The following is a 14900-nucleotide window of genomic DNA, read 5'->3' as shown; positions in this document are numbered from 1 at the left end:
ACTTTGCTTCAGATTTACTACATATTTATAACATTTGATGTATATATTTGTGACGCATTAATACACAAAATAATACAGATTTGTCAAGTTATTTATTGTGCAGTTAGAAATACAGTATGCATAATGCTCTAAACCTTTATAATCAGTGGTTATAATTAGTTAAATATGAAGTGATATAAATTACAGTACATTTCCACGTACTGTCTGAGAAGGCATATTCACCATTGAGAAGCAATATATTCAATTTCTATCCAACATTTTATTATCTATATTGTCATAACTTATATAGAGTTTTCCAGGACGGAGCTATGATTAGGTGCTTATTAATGTGGGTGGTGAAGACTTCTCTGCTGCATTGTGGTGGCTAAGTCTCAATACTAAATATCGTATTTTCCTCCTCTCCTTTCCTTCATCCCCGCTGGATAGATTTACCCCATCGTCTTCCTTCCTTTCACATTCTGCTAGATCAGTGATCGTGGAAGTGAGGACCCTCTAAGGCAGGTCTTCTACAACAATGGTTCCCAAACTGAGGGGTCAGCAGGGGGAGTGCGGGGGTCTGTGCCCATAGAAATAGACGTGGCGCGGGATGTTCCCCAATGCTGGAAGGGGGGCACCCCGAGGGCCCCGGAGGGCCGCACTGAAAGTGTGTTGTATTTCCTTGCCGTCAAAATGTGAGAGGAAAAAATTGTCCTTTATCCATCATTTTAGAAATTTGCTCCCTGACTGTGTAGCTTTAATTTCGGGGATTATTAGCGAACTGGACACAGTCAAGATACTGTATGAATGTTTCCAAAATATTTGAGGCTACTCAAACCACCATGGGCCGGATTGGACCCCCTCGTGTGCCAGGGCCATATGTTTGACACCGCTGCTCTAAGGCATGGCAGCTAGTTAAAACTGGCACGGAGGGTCCAGGGCGATTCCTGAGGAAGTTGAAGTTGCCCCTAGATGCCAATTTTGGTTTTAAATTTTGCATTTCGCCCACTAATGCTTCAGGTTAGGATTGTGGGAATAAAAACTGATCCTAGATCTGTACCTAGAGGAAACTTCTCTGACCTACACCTTGACCTCATCAGGAGGCTGGTTCCCTCCTAGTACTGCCAGGGCGTTGGTCACCATCTTCTCCACCATTATCTGCGTCGTCTCAACAGAGTGGGTCCCTATGTGGGGCAGGATGATGACATTTGGAAGAGCAGCAAGGGGGTGGCCTCTGTCCAGGCAAAAACAAAACAGAAATGTGTAATTTGAGGGTTATACAGTGCCTAAAGAAAGTCTACCCCCCCCCCCCCCCCCTTGATTTCTTCACATTTCATTGCGTTACAAAGCGGGATTAAAATGGATTGAATTGTCTTTTTTTGTCAACGATCTACGCAAAATACTCTATAATGTCAATTTTTTATATATTTTTAAGATGAATGAAAAATAAAACACTAATATACCTTGTTTAGATAAGTATTCACCCTCCCTGAGTCAATACACGTTAGAAACACCTTTGGCAGCGATTACAGCTGTGAGTCTTTCTGTGTAAGTCTCATAAGAGCTTTTGCACACCTGTGTTGTGCAATATTTTCCCACTATTCTTTTCAAAATTCTTCAAGCTCTGTCAAGGATCATGGCTAGACAGCAATTTTCAAGTCTTTCCATAGATTTTCAAGGACATTTAAGTCAAAAATGTAACTTGGTCACTCAGGAACCTTCACTGTCTTCTTGGTAGATTTGGCTTTGTGTTGTAGGTTATTGTCCTGCCGAAGCAGGTTTTCCTCTAGGATTTTGCCTGTGCTTAGCTCCATCTTGCTTTTTTTCATCCTGAAAAACACCCCGTCTTTGCCGATGTCAAACATACCCACACCATGCTTGAAAATAAAGAGGTAGTTACTCAGTGACGTGTTGGACTTGCCCCAAACATAAGGCTTTGCATTTAGGACAAAAAAGTGTATTCCTTTGTCATGTTTTTTTTGTTGCAGTATTATTTTAGTGCCTTTTTGCATACATATACTGAATATGAATGTTTTGGAAAAAATGTATTCTGTATATTTGTTTTCTTCTTTTCACTCTGTCATTTAGGTTATTGTGGAGTCACTACAATGTTGTTGATCCATCCTCAGTTTTCTCCCATCACAGCCATTGAGCTCTGTAGCTGTTTTAAAATTCCCAATGGCCTCATGGTGACATTCCTAAGCAGTTTCCTTCCTGTCCTGCAGCTCAGTTCAGAAGGACGACTGCATCTTTGATGTGTCTGGGTGATTTAATACATCATCCACAGAATAATTCTTAACTTGACTAAGATATATTCAATGTCCGATTTGTTATTGTTACCCATCTACCAATCACTGCCCTTCATTATGAGGCTTTCGAAAAGCTCCCTGGTCTTTGTAGTTGAATCCGTGCTTGAAATACTTGACTGAGTGACCTTACAGATGCTGTATGTATGAGGGACAGAGGAAGGGGTAGTCATTAAAACATCATGTCAGCCTCTATCTACAACCTCTCACTCTCACAGAGTGAGTCCATATAACTTAAGTGATTTCTTAAGCCAAATTTTACTTCCGAACTAATTTAGGCTTGCCCAAACAAAGGGGGTGAATACTTATGGATTTTCTATATTTTAGTTATGTAATTTGTATTAATTTGTAACATTTTTACTTTGACATTATGGAGTACTCTGAAGCGCTTGATGAATACAGGCCTTGGAGGCTAAAAGGAGTCATCAGGTTTTATAGACATGGGTATTAGTAGGGGTTCAGGGTATCAGTCTAACATTGGTAGGAGTTTAGGGTATCAGTCTAACATTGGTAGGGGTTTAGGGTATCAGTCTAACATTGGTAGGGGTTCAGGGTATCAGTCTAACATTGGTAGGGGTTCAGGGTATCAGTCTAACATTGGTAGGGGTTCAGGGTATCAGTCTAACATTGGTAGGGGTTCAGGGTATCAGTCTAACATTGGTAGGGGTTTAGGGTATCAGTCTTACATTGGTAGGGGTTCAGGGTATCAGTCTAACATTGGTAGGGGTTCAGGGTATCAGTCTAACATTGGTAGGGGTTCAGGGTATCAGTCTAACATTGGTAGGGGTTCAGGGTATCAGTCTAACATTGGTAGGAGTTTAGGGTATCAGTCTTACATTGGTAGGGGTTCAGGGTATCAGTCTAACATTGGTAGGGGTTTAGGGTATCAGTCTTACATTGGTAGGGGTTCAGGGTATCAGTCTTACATTGGTAGGGGTTCAGGGTATCAGTCTTACATTGGTAGGGGTTCAGGGTATCAGTCTTACATTGGTAGGGGTTCAGGGTATCAGTCTTACATTGGTAGGGGTTCAGGGTATCAGTCTTACATTGGTAGGGGTTCAGGGTATCAGTCTTACATTGGTAGGGGTTCAGGGTATCAGTCTTACATTGGTATGGGGTTCAGGGTATCAGTCTAACATTGGTAGGGGTTCAGGGTATCAGTCTTACATTGGTAGGGGTTTAGGCTATCAGTCTAACATTGGTAGGGGTTCAGGGTATCAGTCTAACATTGGTAGGGGTTCAGGGTATCAGTCTTACATTGGTAGGGGTTCAGGATAAGTCACATCCAGTGCAGCGGCTCGGATCACTTTCTTCTGGAGGGCTTCCACCAACGCATCTTGGTCTACAACGAGGCCTGTGAAAACAAATGCTCCAATGTTTATTACATTTGTTATGGCGAGTTAGAGTCTGATCACAATAACTTTAGGGTGAATCTAACTTGAGATCTCTGTGTGTGGCTCACATTTTGTACAATGCTCTAATTTACATCAATACATGATTTACGTGAAAGTCGTAAGTTCATCTGCCCATAGATCTCAAGTCAGGATTTAGTCTTATGTGTGTTTGGTCCATAGATATAGAATCACTGATTTACTGTTACGGGGACACTCAAAATGACCTGAATGGGGAGGGCCATTCTACTTATTCTAACTCTATGGTCTGGTCATACCTCTACTGATGTTGATGAGAGTGCTGGTGGGTTTCATCATGGCTAGTTCCTTGGCACCGATCAGTTTCTGGGTGGCAGGTGACAGGTTCACCACCACCATCACAAAGTCTGACTGTTGGAGCAGATCCTCCATGTTGGCACAGTACATCGCCCCCACTGCTCTCTCTTCCTCTTTCCTGGAAAGAAAAAAAAGATGAAAATCTAAGTAAAGAAACCACAATCACATTGTCTTTAGAATAAATTAAAGATTAAAGAAGTCTGTTTGGGTACCGAGTCTGTGTTACAGTGAGTTTAAAGTTAAATCCTAATTTAGTTTGAATAAGTAAATTAGTAGTAAATGAATGAACAGCTTTCAGAATCACACAGCAGACCAATGTCTAAACCTTAACCATAGCCATACTACTGTCTAGATTGAATAACGTCCTGCTGATTTAATTTGACCTGCATTTGATGTACTTTTGATGTAAGGTGTCTTTGAGTGTTTGGAAAGTGTGTGAAATAAAATGTATTATTACTACCTGCGGTTCCTGTTATGATAGAGGATCTTCATATCAAATGGCTGGGCCCTCCTGGCCACCTTGTATCCTATCCTCCCCATACCGATGATGCCCAGGGTGGCCCCGCTGACATCCACACCCATGGAGCTCTCTGGCAAGTCCTCATTGTTGTGGGTTAGGGAGTAATGGTGACCTGTAGGAATATGATAAGGAATAGAAGGGGTTACATTCTCTCACTTTATGGGCAGGTTCCCCCGGACACAGATTAAGACTAGTCCTGGATTAAAAAGCACTTTCAATGGAGATTCTTTATTGAGCATTTTTCTTAATCCAGAACTAGACTTCATCTGTGTATGGGAAACTGGCCCTATATGACTGAGTGAGAAACAACTAACTCTGAGTTTCTGACATACAGTAGGCCTACCTTCGACGATCTTCCTTGCAGACGCCAGCATCAAACCCATCCCAAGGTCGGCAGTGGCGTTGTCAACAACATGAGGGGTGTTGCACACCTTCACCCCAAAGCTGTTGATCATGGGTATGTCCAGATGGTCCACTCCCACCCCTCCGTTAACCACCACCTTGAGGTTAGGCAGAGACTGCATCAGATCTCTGTCAACCTTCAGGGCACTGCTCCATACAAAAACTGCGTTGATCTGTTCTGACAGATTCTTCTGGTCTAGCAGGAATGTCTCGTATGGGATAATGGTGAAGTGTTTCTCGACAACTGGTGCAAAGCATTTGTAGATGCCTCCATGCGCTCCGAAGGTAGTGGCCAGTATGCAGGGCTTCTCCATGTTGATCTAAATGAGAATAAATCAACCATAGCATTTGAATGATTCTATTTATATTCTATATACATTCTAATCATTCTATTTCAATGGCATTCAACATAACGTTTATGGAACAATAAACGGAGAAGAACGCTTTGGATATCCTATAATCGTCAACTGTTTTCACAATTGTTTCAAAATGTAGAACAATACAATAGAGTAGGTATTTCAGATTGTAAATGCATTCTAACCAATTCTAATTTTCCAAAAGATCATTCACTGTTTAAGTAAACTTTCTTCAGGTTTAACGGTCAATCTACTGTATGTCGAGATTCGTCTGCAACAGTAGGCTATCAAAGCTCAGAGGTCACTACGTAAACAAAATAGTCTAAAGAAACATTTGCTTCGTCAAGACATGATCATAAAAGTATATTTCACTTCCTTACCAGTTGGCATATTGTGCGCGTTCCTCCAAATGAGAGCAGTGGAGTCTTCAATCTGTTTATCAAATGGAACATGTCGTTTCTGTCTGACAGCCAGGCGCGATTAATCCACTACCGTTTCACCGATGAAAGGAGGCATTAGTCTGTGAAATATTCACAGGGCTCTGTACAACATGCCAATGGGAGGAAGACAAACATTAATGCACTAACCCTCTCTGTCCTACATAACAGAGCATGTAGCGACAGATAATCAACTCGAGACAGAGTTCTAAAACTCTCTCTCTGAAATGGATAACCTCATTCAAACTGTGTGTGGTAGGCATTCGTGTGTTTACATGTTGGCTTCATGTCATTTTTAAGTCTAAAACATCAACATCGGACTGTCCTAAAACATCCTCACTGTCCTAATAAATCATCAGACTGTCCTAAAACATCATCATCAGACTGTCCTAAAACATCAACATCGGACTGTCCTAAAACATCATCACTGTCCTAATAAATCATCAGACTGTCCTAAAACATCATCATCAGACTGTCGTAAAACATCCTCATCAGACTGTCCTAAAACATCAACACTCGGACTGTCCTAAAACATCAACATCAGACTGTCCTAAAACATCAACATCAGACTGTCCTAAAACGTCAACACTGGACTGTACTAAAACATCAACATCAGACTGTCCTAAAACATCAACACTCGGACTGTCCTAAAACATCAACATCAGACTGTCCTAAAACGTCAACACTGGACTGTACTAAAACATCAACATCGGACTGTCCTAAAACATCAACATCAGACTGTACTAAAACATCAACATCAGACTGTCCTAAAACATCAACACTGGACTGTACTAAAACATCCTCATCAGACTGTCCTAAAACATCAACACTGGACTGTACTAAAACATCAACCTCAGACTGTCCTAAAACATCAACACTGGACTGTACTAAAACATCCTCATCAGACTGTCCTAAAACATCAACACTGGACTGTACTAAAACATCCTCATCAGACTGTCCTAAAACATCAACACTGGACTGTACTAAAACATCAACACTGGACTGTACTAAAACATCCTCATCAGACTGTCCTAAAACATCAACACTGGACTGTACTAAAACATCAACACTGGACTGTCCTAAAACATCCTCATCAGACTGTCCTAAAACATCCTCATCAGACTGTCCTAAAACATCAACATCAGACTGTCCTAAAACATCAACACTGGACTGTACTAAAACATCCTCATCAGACTGTCCTAAAACATCAACACTGGACTGTACTAAAACATCAACACTGGACTGTACTAAAACATCCTCATCAGACTGTCCTAAAACATCAACACTGGACTGTACTAAAACATCAACACTGGCCTGTCCTAAAACATCAACACTGGACTGTCCTAAAACATCCTCATCAGACTGTCCTAAAACATCAACAGCAGACTGTCCTAAAACATCAACATCAGACTGTCCTAAAACATCAACACTAGACTGTCCAAAAACACCATCATCAGACTGTCCAAAAACATCAACATCAGACTGTACAAAAACATCAACATCAGGCTGTCCTAAAACATCAACATCAGACTGTCCTAAAACATTAACATCAGAATGTCCTTAATCCTAAGGTGGTTAATTTTATTTACTGAACTAGGCAAGTCAGTTACCTCTCTAGGGTAGGGGGCAGTATTTTCACATCCGGATAAAAAACGTACCCGATTTAATCTGGTTATTACTACTGCCCAGAAACTAGAATATGCATATAATTGTTTGATTTGGATAGAAAACACCCTAAAGTTTCTAAAACTGTTTGAATGGTGTCTGTGAGTATAACAGAACTCATATGGCAGGCCAAAACCTGAGAAGATTCTGTACAGGAAGTGCCCTCTCTGACCATTTCTTGGCCTTCTATACTCTCTTTATTGAAAACAGAGGATCTCTGCTGTAACGTGACACTTTCTAAGGCTCCCATAGGCTCTCAGAAGGCGCCAGAACGTTGAATGATGACTTTGCAGTCCCAGGCTGAAAAACAATAGCGCATTTGGATAGCGGTTGATCTGAGAACAATGAGACAGGGGCGCGCGTGCACGTGAAGAGGCCATTTTACATTTTCAGTCTTTGAACGAAAAAGACGTCTCCCGGTCGGAATATTATCGCTATTTTACGAGAAAAATCGCATAAAAATTGATTTTAAACAGCGTTTGACATGCTTCGAAGTACGGTAATGGAATATTTTGAATTTTTTTGTCACGACATGCATCCGCGCGTCACCGTTCTGATAGTGTCTTGAACGCAAGAACAAAACAGAGGATATTTGAACATAACTATGGATTATTTTGAACCAAAACAACATTTGTGGATGAAGTAGAAGTCCTGGGAGTGCATTCTGACGAAGAACAGCAAAGGTAATCCAATTTTTCTTATAGTAAATCTGAGTTTGGTGAGTGCCAAACTTGGTGGGTGTCAAATTAGCTAGCCCGTGATGGCGAGCTATCTACTCAGAATATTGCAAAATGTGCTTTTGCCGAAAAGCTATTTTAAAATCTGACACCGCGATTGCATAAAGGAGTTCTGTATCTATAATTCTTAAAATAATTGTTATGTTTTTTGTGAACGTTTATCGTGAGTAATTTAGTAAATTCACCGGAAGTTTTCGGTATGTTTGCTAGTTCTGAACGTCACATGCTAATGTAAAAGCTGGTTTGTGATATAAATATGAACTTGATTGAACAAAACATGCATGTATTGTATAACATAATGTCCTAGGAGTGTCATCTGATGAAGATCATCAAAGGTTAGTGCTGCATTTAGCTGTGGTTTTGGTTTTTGTGACATTATATGCTAGCTTGAAAAATGGGTGTCTGATTATTTCTGGCTGGGTACTCTCCTGACATAATCTAATGTTTTGCTTTCGTTGTAAAGCCTTTTTGAAATCGGACAATGTGGTTAGATAAAGGAGCGTCCTGTCTTTAAAATGGTGTAAAATAGTCATATGTTTGAGAAATTGAAGTAATAGCATTTTGAAGGTATTTGAATATCGCGCCACTCGATTCCACTGGCTGTTGAGTCCCACATACCCTAGAGAGGTTTTAAGAACACACTTATTTTCAACGACAGCCTGGGAACTGCCTTGTTCAAGGGCAGAACGACAGATTTGTACCTTGTCAGCTCAGGGATTCGAACTTTCGGTTACTAGTCTAATGCTCTAACCACTAGGCTACGCTGTTGTGGTGTGTGTGTGTGTGTGTGTGTGTGTGTGTGTGTGTGTGTGTGTGTGTGTGTGTGTGTGTGTGTGTGTGTGTGTGTGTGTGTGTGTGTGTGTGTGTGTGTGTGTGTGTGTGTGTGTTAGTTTCATGAGAATCAGAGTTTGCATTTGTATTTATTTTGTTATTTGTAATGACCAAGATGACTAAAAGTAAATAAGTCCAGTTCCAGTAAGCCTGTCCATATGTCCAGCAGGGGGTATACTGTACACGTCCGACAGAGCTAGAGATCTGCCTCATTCATGTCTAATGATCAGCTAAAGGTCCGGTAGTATTCCTCTGGTCATGTTATACTGCCCTTCATGTCACGAATCCCACCGAAGGTGGCTCCCCTGCCTGCTCGGGCGGCGCTCGGCGGTCGTCGTCGCCGGCCTACTAGCCGCCGCGGATCCCTTTTTCCTTTTCGTTTGGTATGTCTTATTGTTTGCACCTGTTCCTTATTTGTGTCTCTTGATTTATGGTTATTTAAGTTTGTTTAGCCCGCCCAGGTTTGTGCGGGATTATTTTCGTCAGAGTGTTTTTGGATGTGCTGGCGATCTACTTGTATTATTTTATATGCGTACTGTGAAACCGTTGTAATTGGGCACTTCGCATTTCACGCCGGTTGTGTTGGCGTCGAACGTTTTTGTATTTTAAGGAATAAATAAATGTTTTCCTTACCTCTGCTCTCTGCGCCTGACTCCTACCACCACTCCTAGCATTCGCTGACACTTCCTTACTTTTCCAAGAATGAATGACTAAGTGATTTACTGATTGAATGACTGAATGAATGACTGAGTAAATATTATACTTTACTAAAATAAATATTTTCTTAACTCTATTTTCTTAAAACTGCATTGTTGGTTAAGGGTTTGTAAGTAAGCATTTTAAGGTAAGGTCTACACCTGTTGTATTCGGCGCATGTGACAAATACAATTGGATTTGAGTCTTCTTTTAGTCAAACTGATGCAACTCATTTCCGTTAACCTGTTTGGGCCCTTGTGCCTCATACCTAACATGCCATGTAAAACCTTATGAATTCACACACCTGCTATTCCTATCACTCGTTTATTTCCCTTCGTGGATTGTAAACGAAATGATTTGTGTATGGAAACTTTCTCTAGCCCAAATGCTTGCCCCAATCCTATGCTTTAAACCCCTGACGACGTGAAGAGTGTGCAAGTGCACACTCCTGGAAAAGGGTGCAAAATCGGGATGCAACCATTCAGAAGTGAGAGGCAGCTCTAGTTCCCTACATGGCTCCTCCCTTCCTTTTGCCAGTTGGTTCAGTGACAGCCTGGCCCCAGTCAGTCACCCCTGTGTCGGCCCCATAATTAATGCAGGTGTCCAATCCCCCCTATGGTCTTCTGGGCTTGGGGCCCAAGCCTCTCGTCAAAAGTAGTGCACTACATAGGGAATAGGGTGCCATTTGGGACATAACATTAGTCTCTTATAGAAGGGTGGTGAAATATCTTTCTATGGGCTGAAGGGGCTTGAATGGTGGTTCCTGGGGGTTTTAAGAGGCCCTGTCAGTATAGTCAGGCCCCAGATGTAAGCCCTGAAGGACTGTGTCTGTAGACAGACAGTAAAGGCCCTGTCAGTATAGTCAGGCCCCAGATGTAAGCCCTGAAGGACTGTGTCTGTAGACAGACAGTAAAGGCCCTGTCAGTATAGTCAGGCCCCAGATGTAAGCCCTGAAGGACTGTGTCTGTAGACAGACAGTAAAGGTCCTGTAAAACCCATACTGTTGGTCTGAGGCCTACTATAGAATAACACAGCTTTACAACACTAAAAGTTTATCTCTACAAATGGAAAACAACATGCTTTAAATCAGCGTTGAAGGACAACAGTCCCTCTAATGATGCTGCTGAAACTAGTCTATAAATCACAAGAGGGTTTGTGTTGTATAAAAAGGCAAAGCTCAACATCAAACTAAATAAAATATGACTGTAACATATTAGTAATGTGTGTATGGCCTTGGGCCACGGCTAAATTCTTGTCTCAAAAGCCCCTGAGAAAACATACAGGAATGTATTGGGATTCTGAAATATAATACAAAAAACTGGAGGGACTCCTGCAGTGATCAGTCTAGATGCTTGTAAATCAAAGTGCTTCTTTGGACCCGTCCCAAATGGCACCGCATTTCCTTTATAGTGCACTACTTTTGACCAAAGCTCATAGGACTCTGGTGGAATGTAGTGCACTATTTGGGAATAGGGTGTCATTTGGAATGCAGTTTATATTACCCATTTATAGCGAGGGATAATGGTCAGTTGAGTGTAAGGATGTGGTTGACTGCAGGGCCTAATGAATTCTGCATCAGCTCCAGTCAGTGGCCCTTTAGAGGCTGACTACCAGATCATTTATCAACTCAAGTCTAAACACCAGTTCACATGATTGTAATGAGGGGTCCACCTTAGCCTATTCACTTGAAATCAAGTCGCCGTGACAAATATCACCAACCATCCTGTCACCCCCCCCCCCCCCCCCCCCCCCCACACACACACACACACTTTAAATACACCAGTGAAACCATTAGAATGTGAATATAGAGTCTAACAGTAGGCTCTCTGTTTCTAATTTAGAAATGTAAACTAAGGTCTCATTTAGACAGGCTTTGAGGACCTGCCAAACTTTCTTTAGCATTGTTCTCATGCAGCTGCATGTACTTTCCTTCTCAGTTTATTCCTGCAGAGAGACATGACTCCACCCCTGCATTAGTCTCTCTCTCCCCCACCCTCTCTATCTCCCCCCTCTCTCTCCCCCCCTCTCCCTCTCTTTCATACTCTCTCTCTCCTTCTCTCTCAATCCAATTACATTTAAGGGCTTTATTGGTATGGGAAACATATGTTTACATGGCCATAGCAGGTGAAATAGATAATAAACAAAAGTGAAATAAACAATCATAATTAACAGTAAACATTACACTCACAAAAGTTTCAGAGGAATAGAGACATTTCAAATGTCATATTATGGCTACATAACGATTCTCTCTCTCTCTCAATTCAATTCAATTCAAGGGCTTTATTGGCATGGGAAATGTATGTTCACATTGCCAAAGCAAGTGAAATAGATAATTAACAAAGTGAAATAAACAATAATCTCTCTCTCGTTCTTGTCTGTTGGTCAGAGGGATTTCAATAGGTGTTGGACATCCCATTCCTTCCAGTTTCTTATTTGACACCATGCACCAGACTCAATATCACTCCTGTAGCATTCTTATCTCACACTCACATCTATACATATATAGACTGTGTAGCCCTTGTTCTGCAACTCAAAAAATAAACGTTGTAATTCTTATGGTAAAAATATTGTGACCATATAATTACAATGTGCTTACATTGCTGTATTTCTAACTTGGTTATTATGTGTGCAGTCTTTAATGATAGGCCTATTTTAATACATTTTAAATGATGAATAAAGGAACATTACAATAATATAGTATATTGCATTGTAAATGTTATTTATTGATATGGAAATCATTTAGGAGGCCCGCCCGTGGATCTTCGAGGGATGTAACGCGACATTGCTCCTCACGTCAGATGACTGTGCTTGTATTTTCACCCAGTCCCTAACGTGGTACTGTATTCCTCGATACTCACCGCTGGGGCATATTCCCCGGTCTATCGCGGTAGGAAGACACTGCAGATAAACCCATGCCGTTACCATTACTAGCGGTGTCGGAGAGATAACTCGTCGTCTGGCAGACACCGCTGAAACGTGTTTCTGGATTTTGTATTGACATGTATTTTTATTTTTTTGGGGGGGAGCATTTTTTTGTACCTTTTAACTCCAGTCTGTGATATTCTTCAACACGGAATCTGCTGGGCCCTCAAAGCGTGTTTGATTTGTGCCTCGAGGATATCCAGGATACATTCCCTTTTCATTCGCATAATGGGAGATTGTCGGGTTCGTTGTTATGCATATGTTATAACGCCGTGATTTTGTGGGTGTTTAAATTTGTGTTTCTTGCCGTGGATTGCAAAATTGGAATTTCTCTCCCAGGCGACTCAGCGAGAAGGGAAGTAGAGACAGCGTGAGAGAGAGAGAGGGAGAGAGTGGGGATAAAGACACTGCCACCTCGCTGGATCACACCACGGGATTTAAATAATTGCATGTTCTAAAAAAGGATATACATGTGGCTATTCGGTGTTTAACCGACCCAATCCGGTTTGCAGGATGAGTAAAGACAGACCCAAAAGGAACATCATACAGAAGAAATACGTAAGTATTTTCTAAATGTGTTCTGAAATGCATAATATCGTTCCTGAACTTCTCTCTTGCTAATGGATAACGTCATTCAAACTGTGTGGTAGGTATTAGTGTGTTTACATATTGGTTTCATGTTATTTTTTCTGTCCTAAAACATCAACATCAGACTGTTCTAAAACTCCAGACTGTCCTAAAACATCAACATCAGACTGTCCTAAAACATCAACATCAGACTGTCCTAAAACATCAACATCAGACTGTCCTAAAACATCAACATCAGACTGTCCTAAAACATCAACATCAGACTGTTCTAAAACATCAACATCAGACTGTCCTAAAACATCAACACTGGACTGTACTAAAACTACAGACTGTCCTAAAACATCAACACTGGACTGTACTAAAACATCAACACTGGACTGTACTAAAACATCAACATCAGACTGTCCTAAAACATCAACACTGGACTGTACTAAAACGTCAACATCAGGCTGTCCTAAAACATCAACATCAGACTGTCCTAAAACATCAACATCAGACTGTCCTAAAACATTAACATCAGACTCTCCCAAAACAGCAGACTATCCTAAAACATCAACATAAGACTGTCCTAAAACATCAACATCAGACTTTCCTAAAACATCAACATCAGACTGTCCTAAAACATCAGACTGTCCTAAAACATCAACATCAGACTGTCCTAAAACATCAACACCATACTGTTCTAAAACTTCAGACTGTCCTAAAACATCAACATCAGTCTGGCCTAAAACATCAACACCATACTGTTCAAAAACTTCAGACTGTCCTAAAACATCAACACCAGACTGTCCTAAAACAACAACACTATACTGTCCTAAAACATCAACATCAGACTGTCCTAAAACATCAACATCAGACTGTCCTAAAACATCAGACTGTCCTAAAACATCAACATCAGACTGTCCTAAAACATCAACACCATACTGTTCTAAAACTTCAGACTGTCCTAAAACATCAACATCAGTCTGGCCTAAAACATCAACACCATACTGTTCAAAAACTTCAGACTGTCCTAAAACATCAACACCAGACTGTCCTAAAACAACAACACTATACTGTCCTAAAACATCAACATCAGACTGTCCTAAAACATCAACATCAGACTGTCCTAAAACATCAACACCAGACTGTCCTAAAACATCAACACCAGACTGTCCTAAAACATCAAAATAAGACTGTCCTAAAACAACAACACTATACTGTCCTAAAACTTCAGACTGTCCTAAAACATCAACAATAGACTATACAAAAACAACAACACCTTACTGTCCTAAAACATCAACATCAGACTGTCCTAAAACATTAACATCAGACTGTCCCAAAACAGCAGACTATCCTAAAACATTAACATAAGACTGGCCTAAAACATCAACATCAGACTGTCGTAAAACATCAACATCAGACTGTCCTAAAACATCAACATCAGACTGTCCTAAAACATCAACATCAGACTGTCCTAAAACATCAACACCAGACTGTTCTAAAACTTCAGCCTATCCTAAAATATCAACATCAGACTGGCCTAAAACGTCAACATCAGACTGTCCTTAAACACCAACACCATACTGTTCTAAAACTTCAGCCTATCCTAAAATATCAACATCAGACTGTCCTAAAACATCAACATCAGACTGTCCTCAAACATCAACACCATACTGTTCTAAAACCTCAGACTGTCCTAAAACATCAACATCAGACTGTCCTAAAACATCAACATCAGACTGTCCTAAAACATCA

At 40.9% G+C, this 14900-nt stretch overlaps 2 protein-coding genes across 5 annotated transcripts in view; one reads left to right on the top strand and one right to left on the bottom strand.

Moving 5' to 3' along the window:
- Positions 1–73: 73 nt before the first annotated feature.
- On the bottom strand, positions 74–9676 carry gyar (Glyoxylate reductase). 2 transcript variants are annotated; one of them, XM_045695753.2, is made up of 7 exons: positions 9591–9676; positions 5668–5828; positions 4873–5251; positions 4470–4641; positions 3952–4127; positions 3540–3636; positions 74–1210 (listed from the first exon to the last, which is right to left on the bottom strand). In XM_045695753.2, exons 2-7 carry the CDS (start codon positions 5737–5739, stop codon positions 1057–1059), a joined length of 1050 nt encoding a protein of 349 aa, XP_045551709.2. In that variant the 5' UTR covers positions 5740–5828; positions 9591–9676; the 3' UTR covers positions 74–1056.
- Positions 9677–12483: 2807 nt separating this feature from the next.
- The window catches only part of jarid2a (jumonji and AT-rich interaction domain containing 2a), a 144853-nt gene continuing 142436 nt past the window's right edge, over positions 12484–14900 (top strand). Inside the window, exon 1 of one of the 3 annotated variants that reach the window (XM_082975903.1) lies at positions 12484–13133. In XM_082975903.1, the coding sequence (XP_082832029.1) occupies positions 13089–13133 (45 nt within the window). In that variant the 5' untranslated portion in view covers positions 12484–13088. The remainder of the gene's footprint in view (positions 13134–14900) is intronic. The other 2 variants (XM_082975902.1, XM_082975901.1) reach the window with 2 other exon arrangements.

The sequence above is a fragment of the Salmo salar genome, chromosome 05 (genome assembly GCF_965601325.2).
Source record: "Salmo salar chromosome 05, fSalSal1, whole genome shotgun sequence".
Classification (NCBI taxonomy): Eukaryota; Metazoa; Chordata; class Actinopteri; order Salmoniformes; family Salmonidae; genus Salmo; species Salmo salar.
Note: the sequence above shows the minus strand (reverse complement) of the source record. Positions and strands in the feature narration are given on the sequence as shown.

Excerpts from the sequence above, each read along its gene's own strand:
- gyar (XM_045695753.2), bottom strand. The coding sequence starts at position 5,739 with ATGTTCCATTTGATAAACAGATTGAAGACTCCACTGCTCTCATTTGGA. Across the intron at positions 5,252-5,667 it reads CGCGCACAATATGCCAACTG|ATCAACATGGAGAAGCCCTG; the intron begins GTAAGGAAGTGA and ends ATTCTCATTTAG. Across the intron at positions 4,642-4,872 it reads TGCAAGGAAGATCGTCGAAG|GTCACCATTACTCCCTAACC; the intron begins GTAGGCCTACTG and ends ATATTCCTACAG.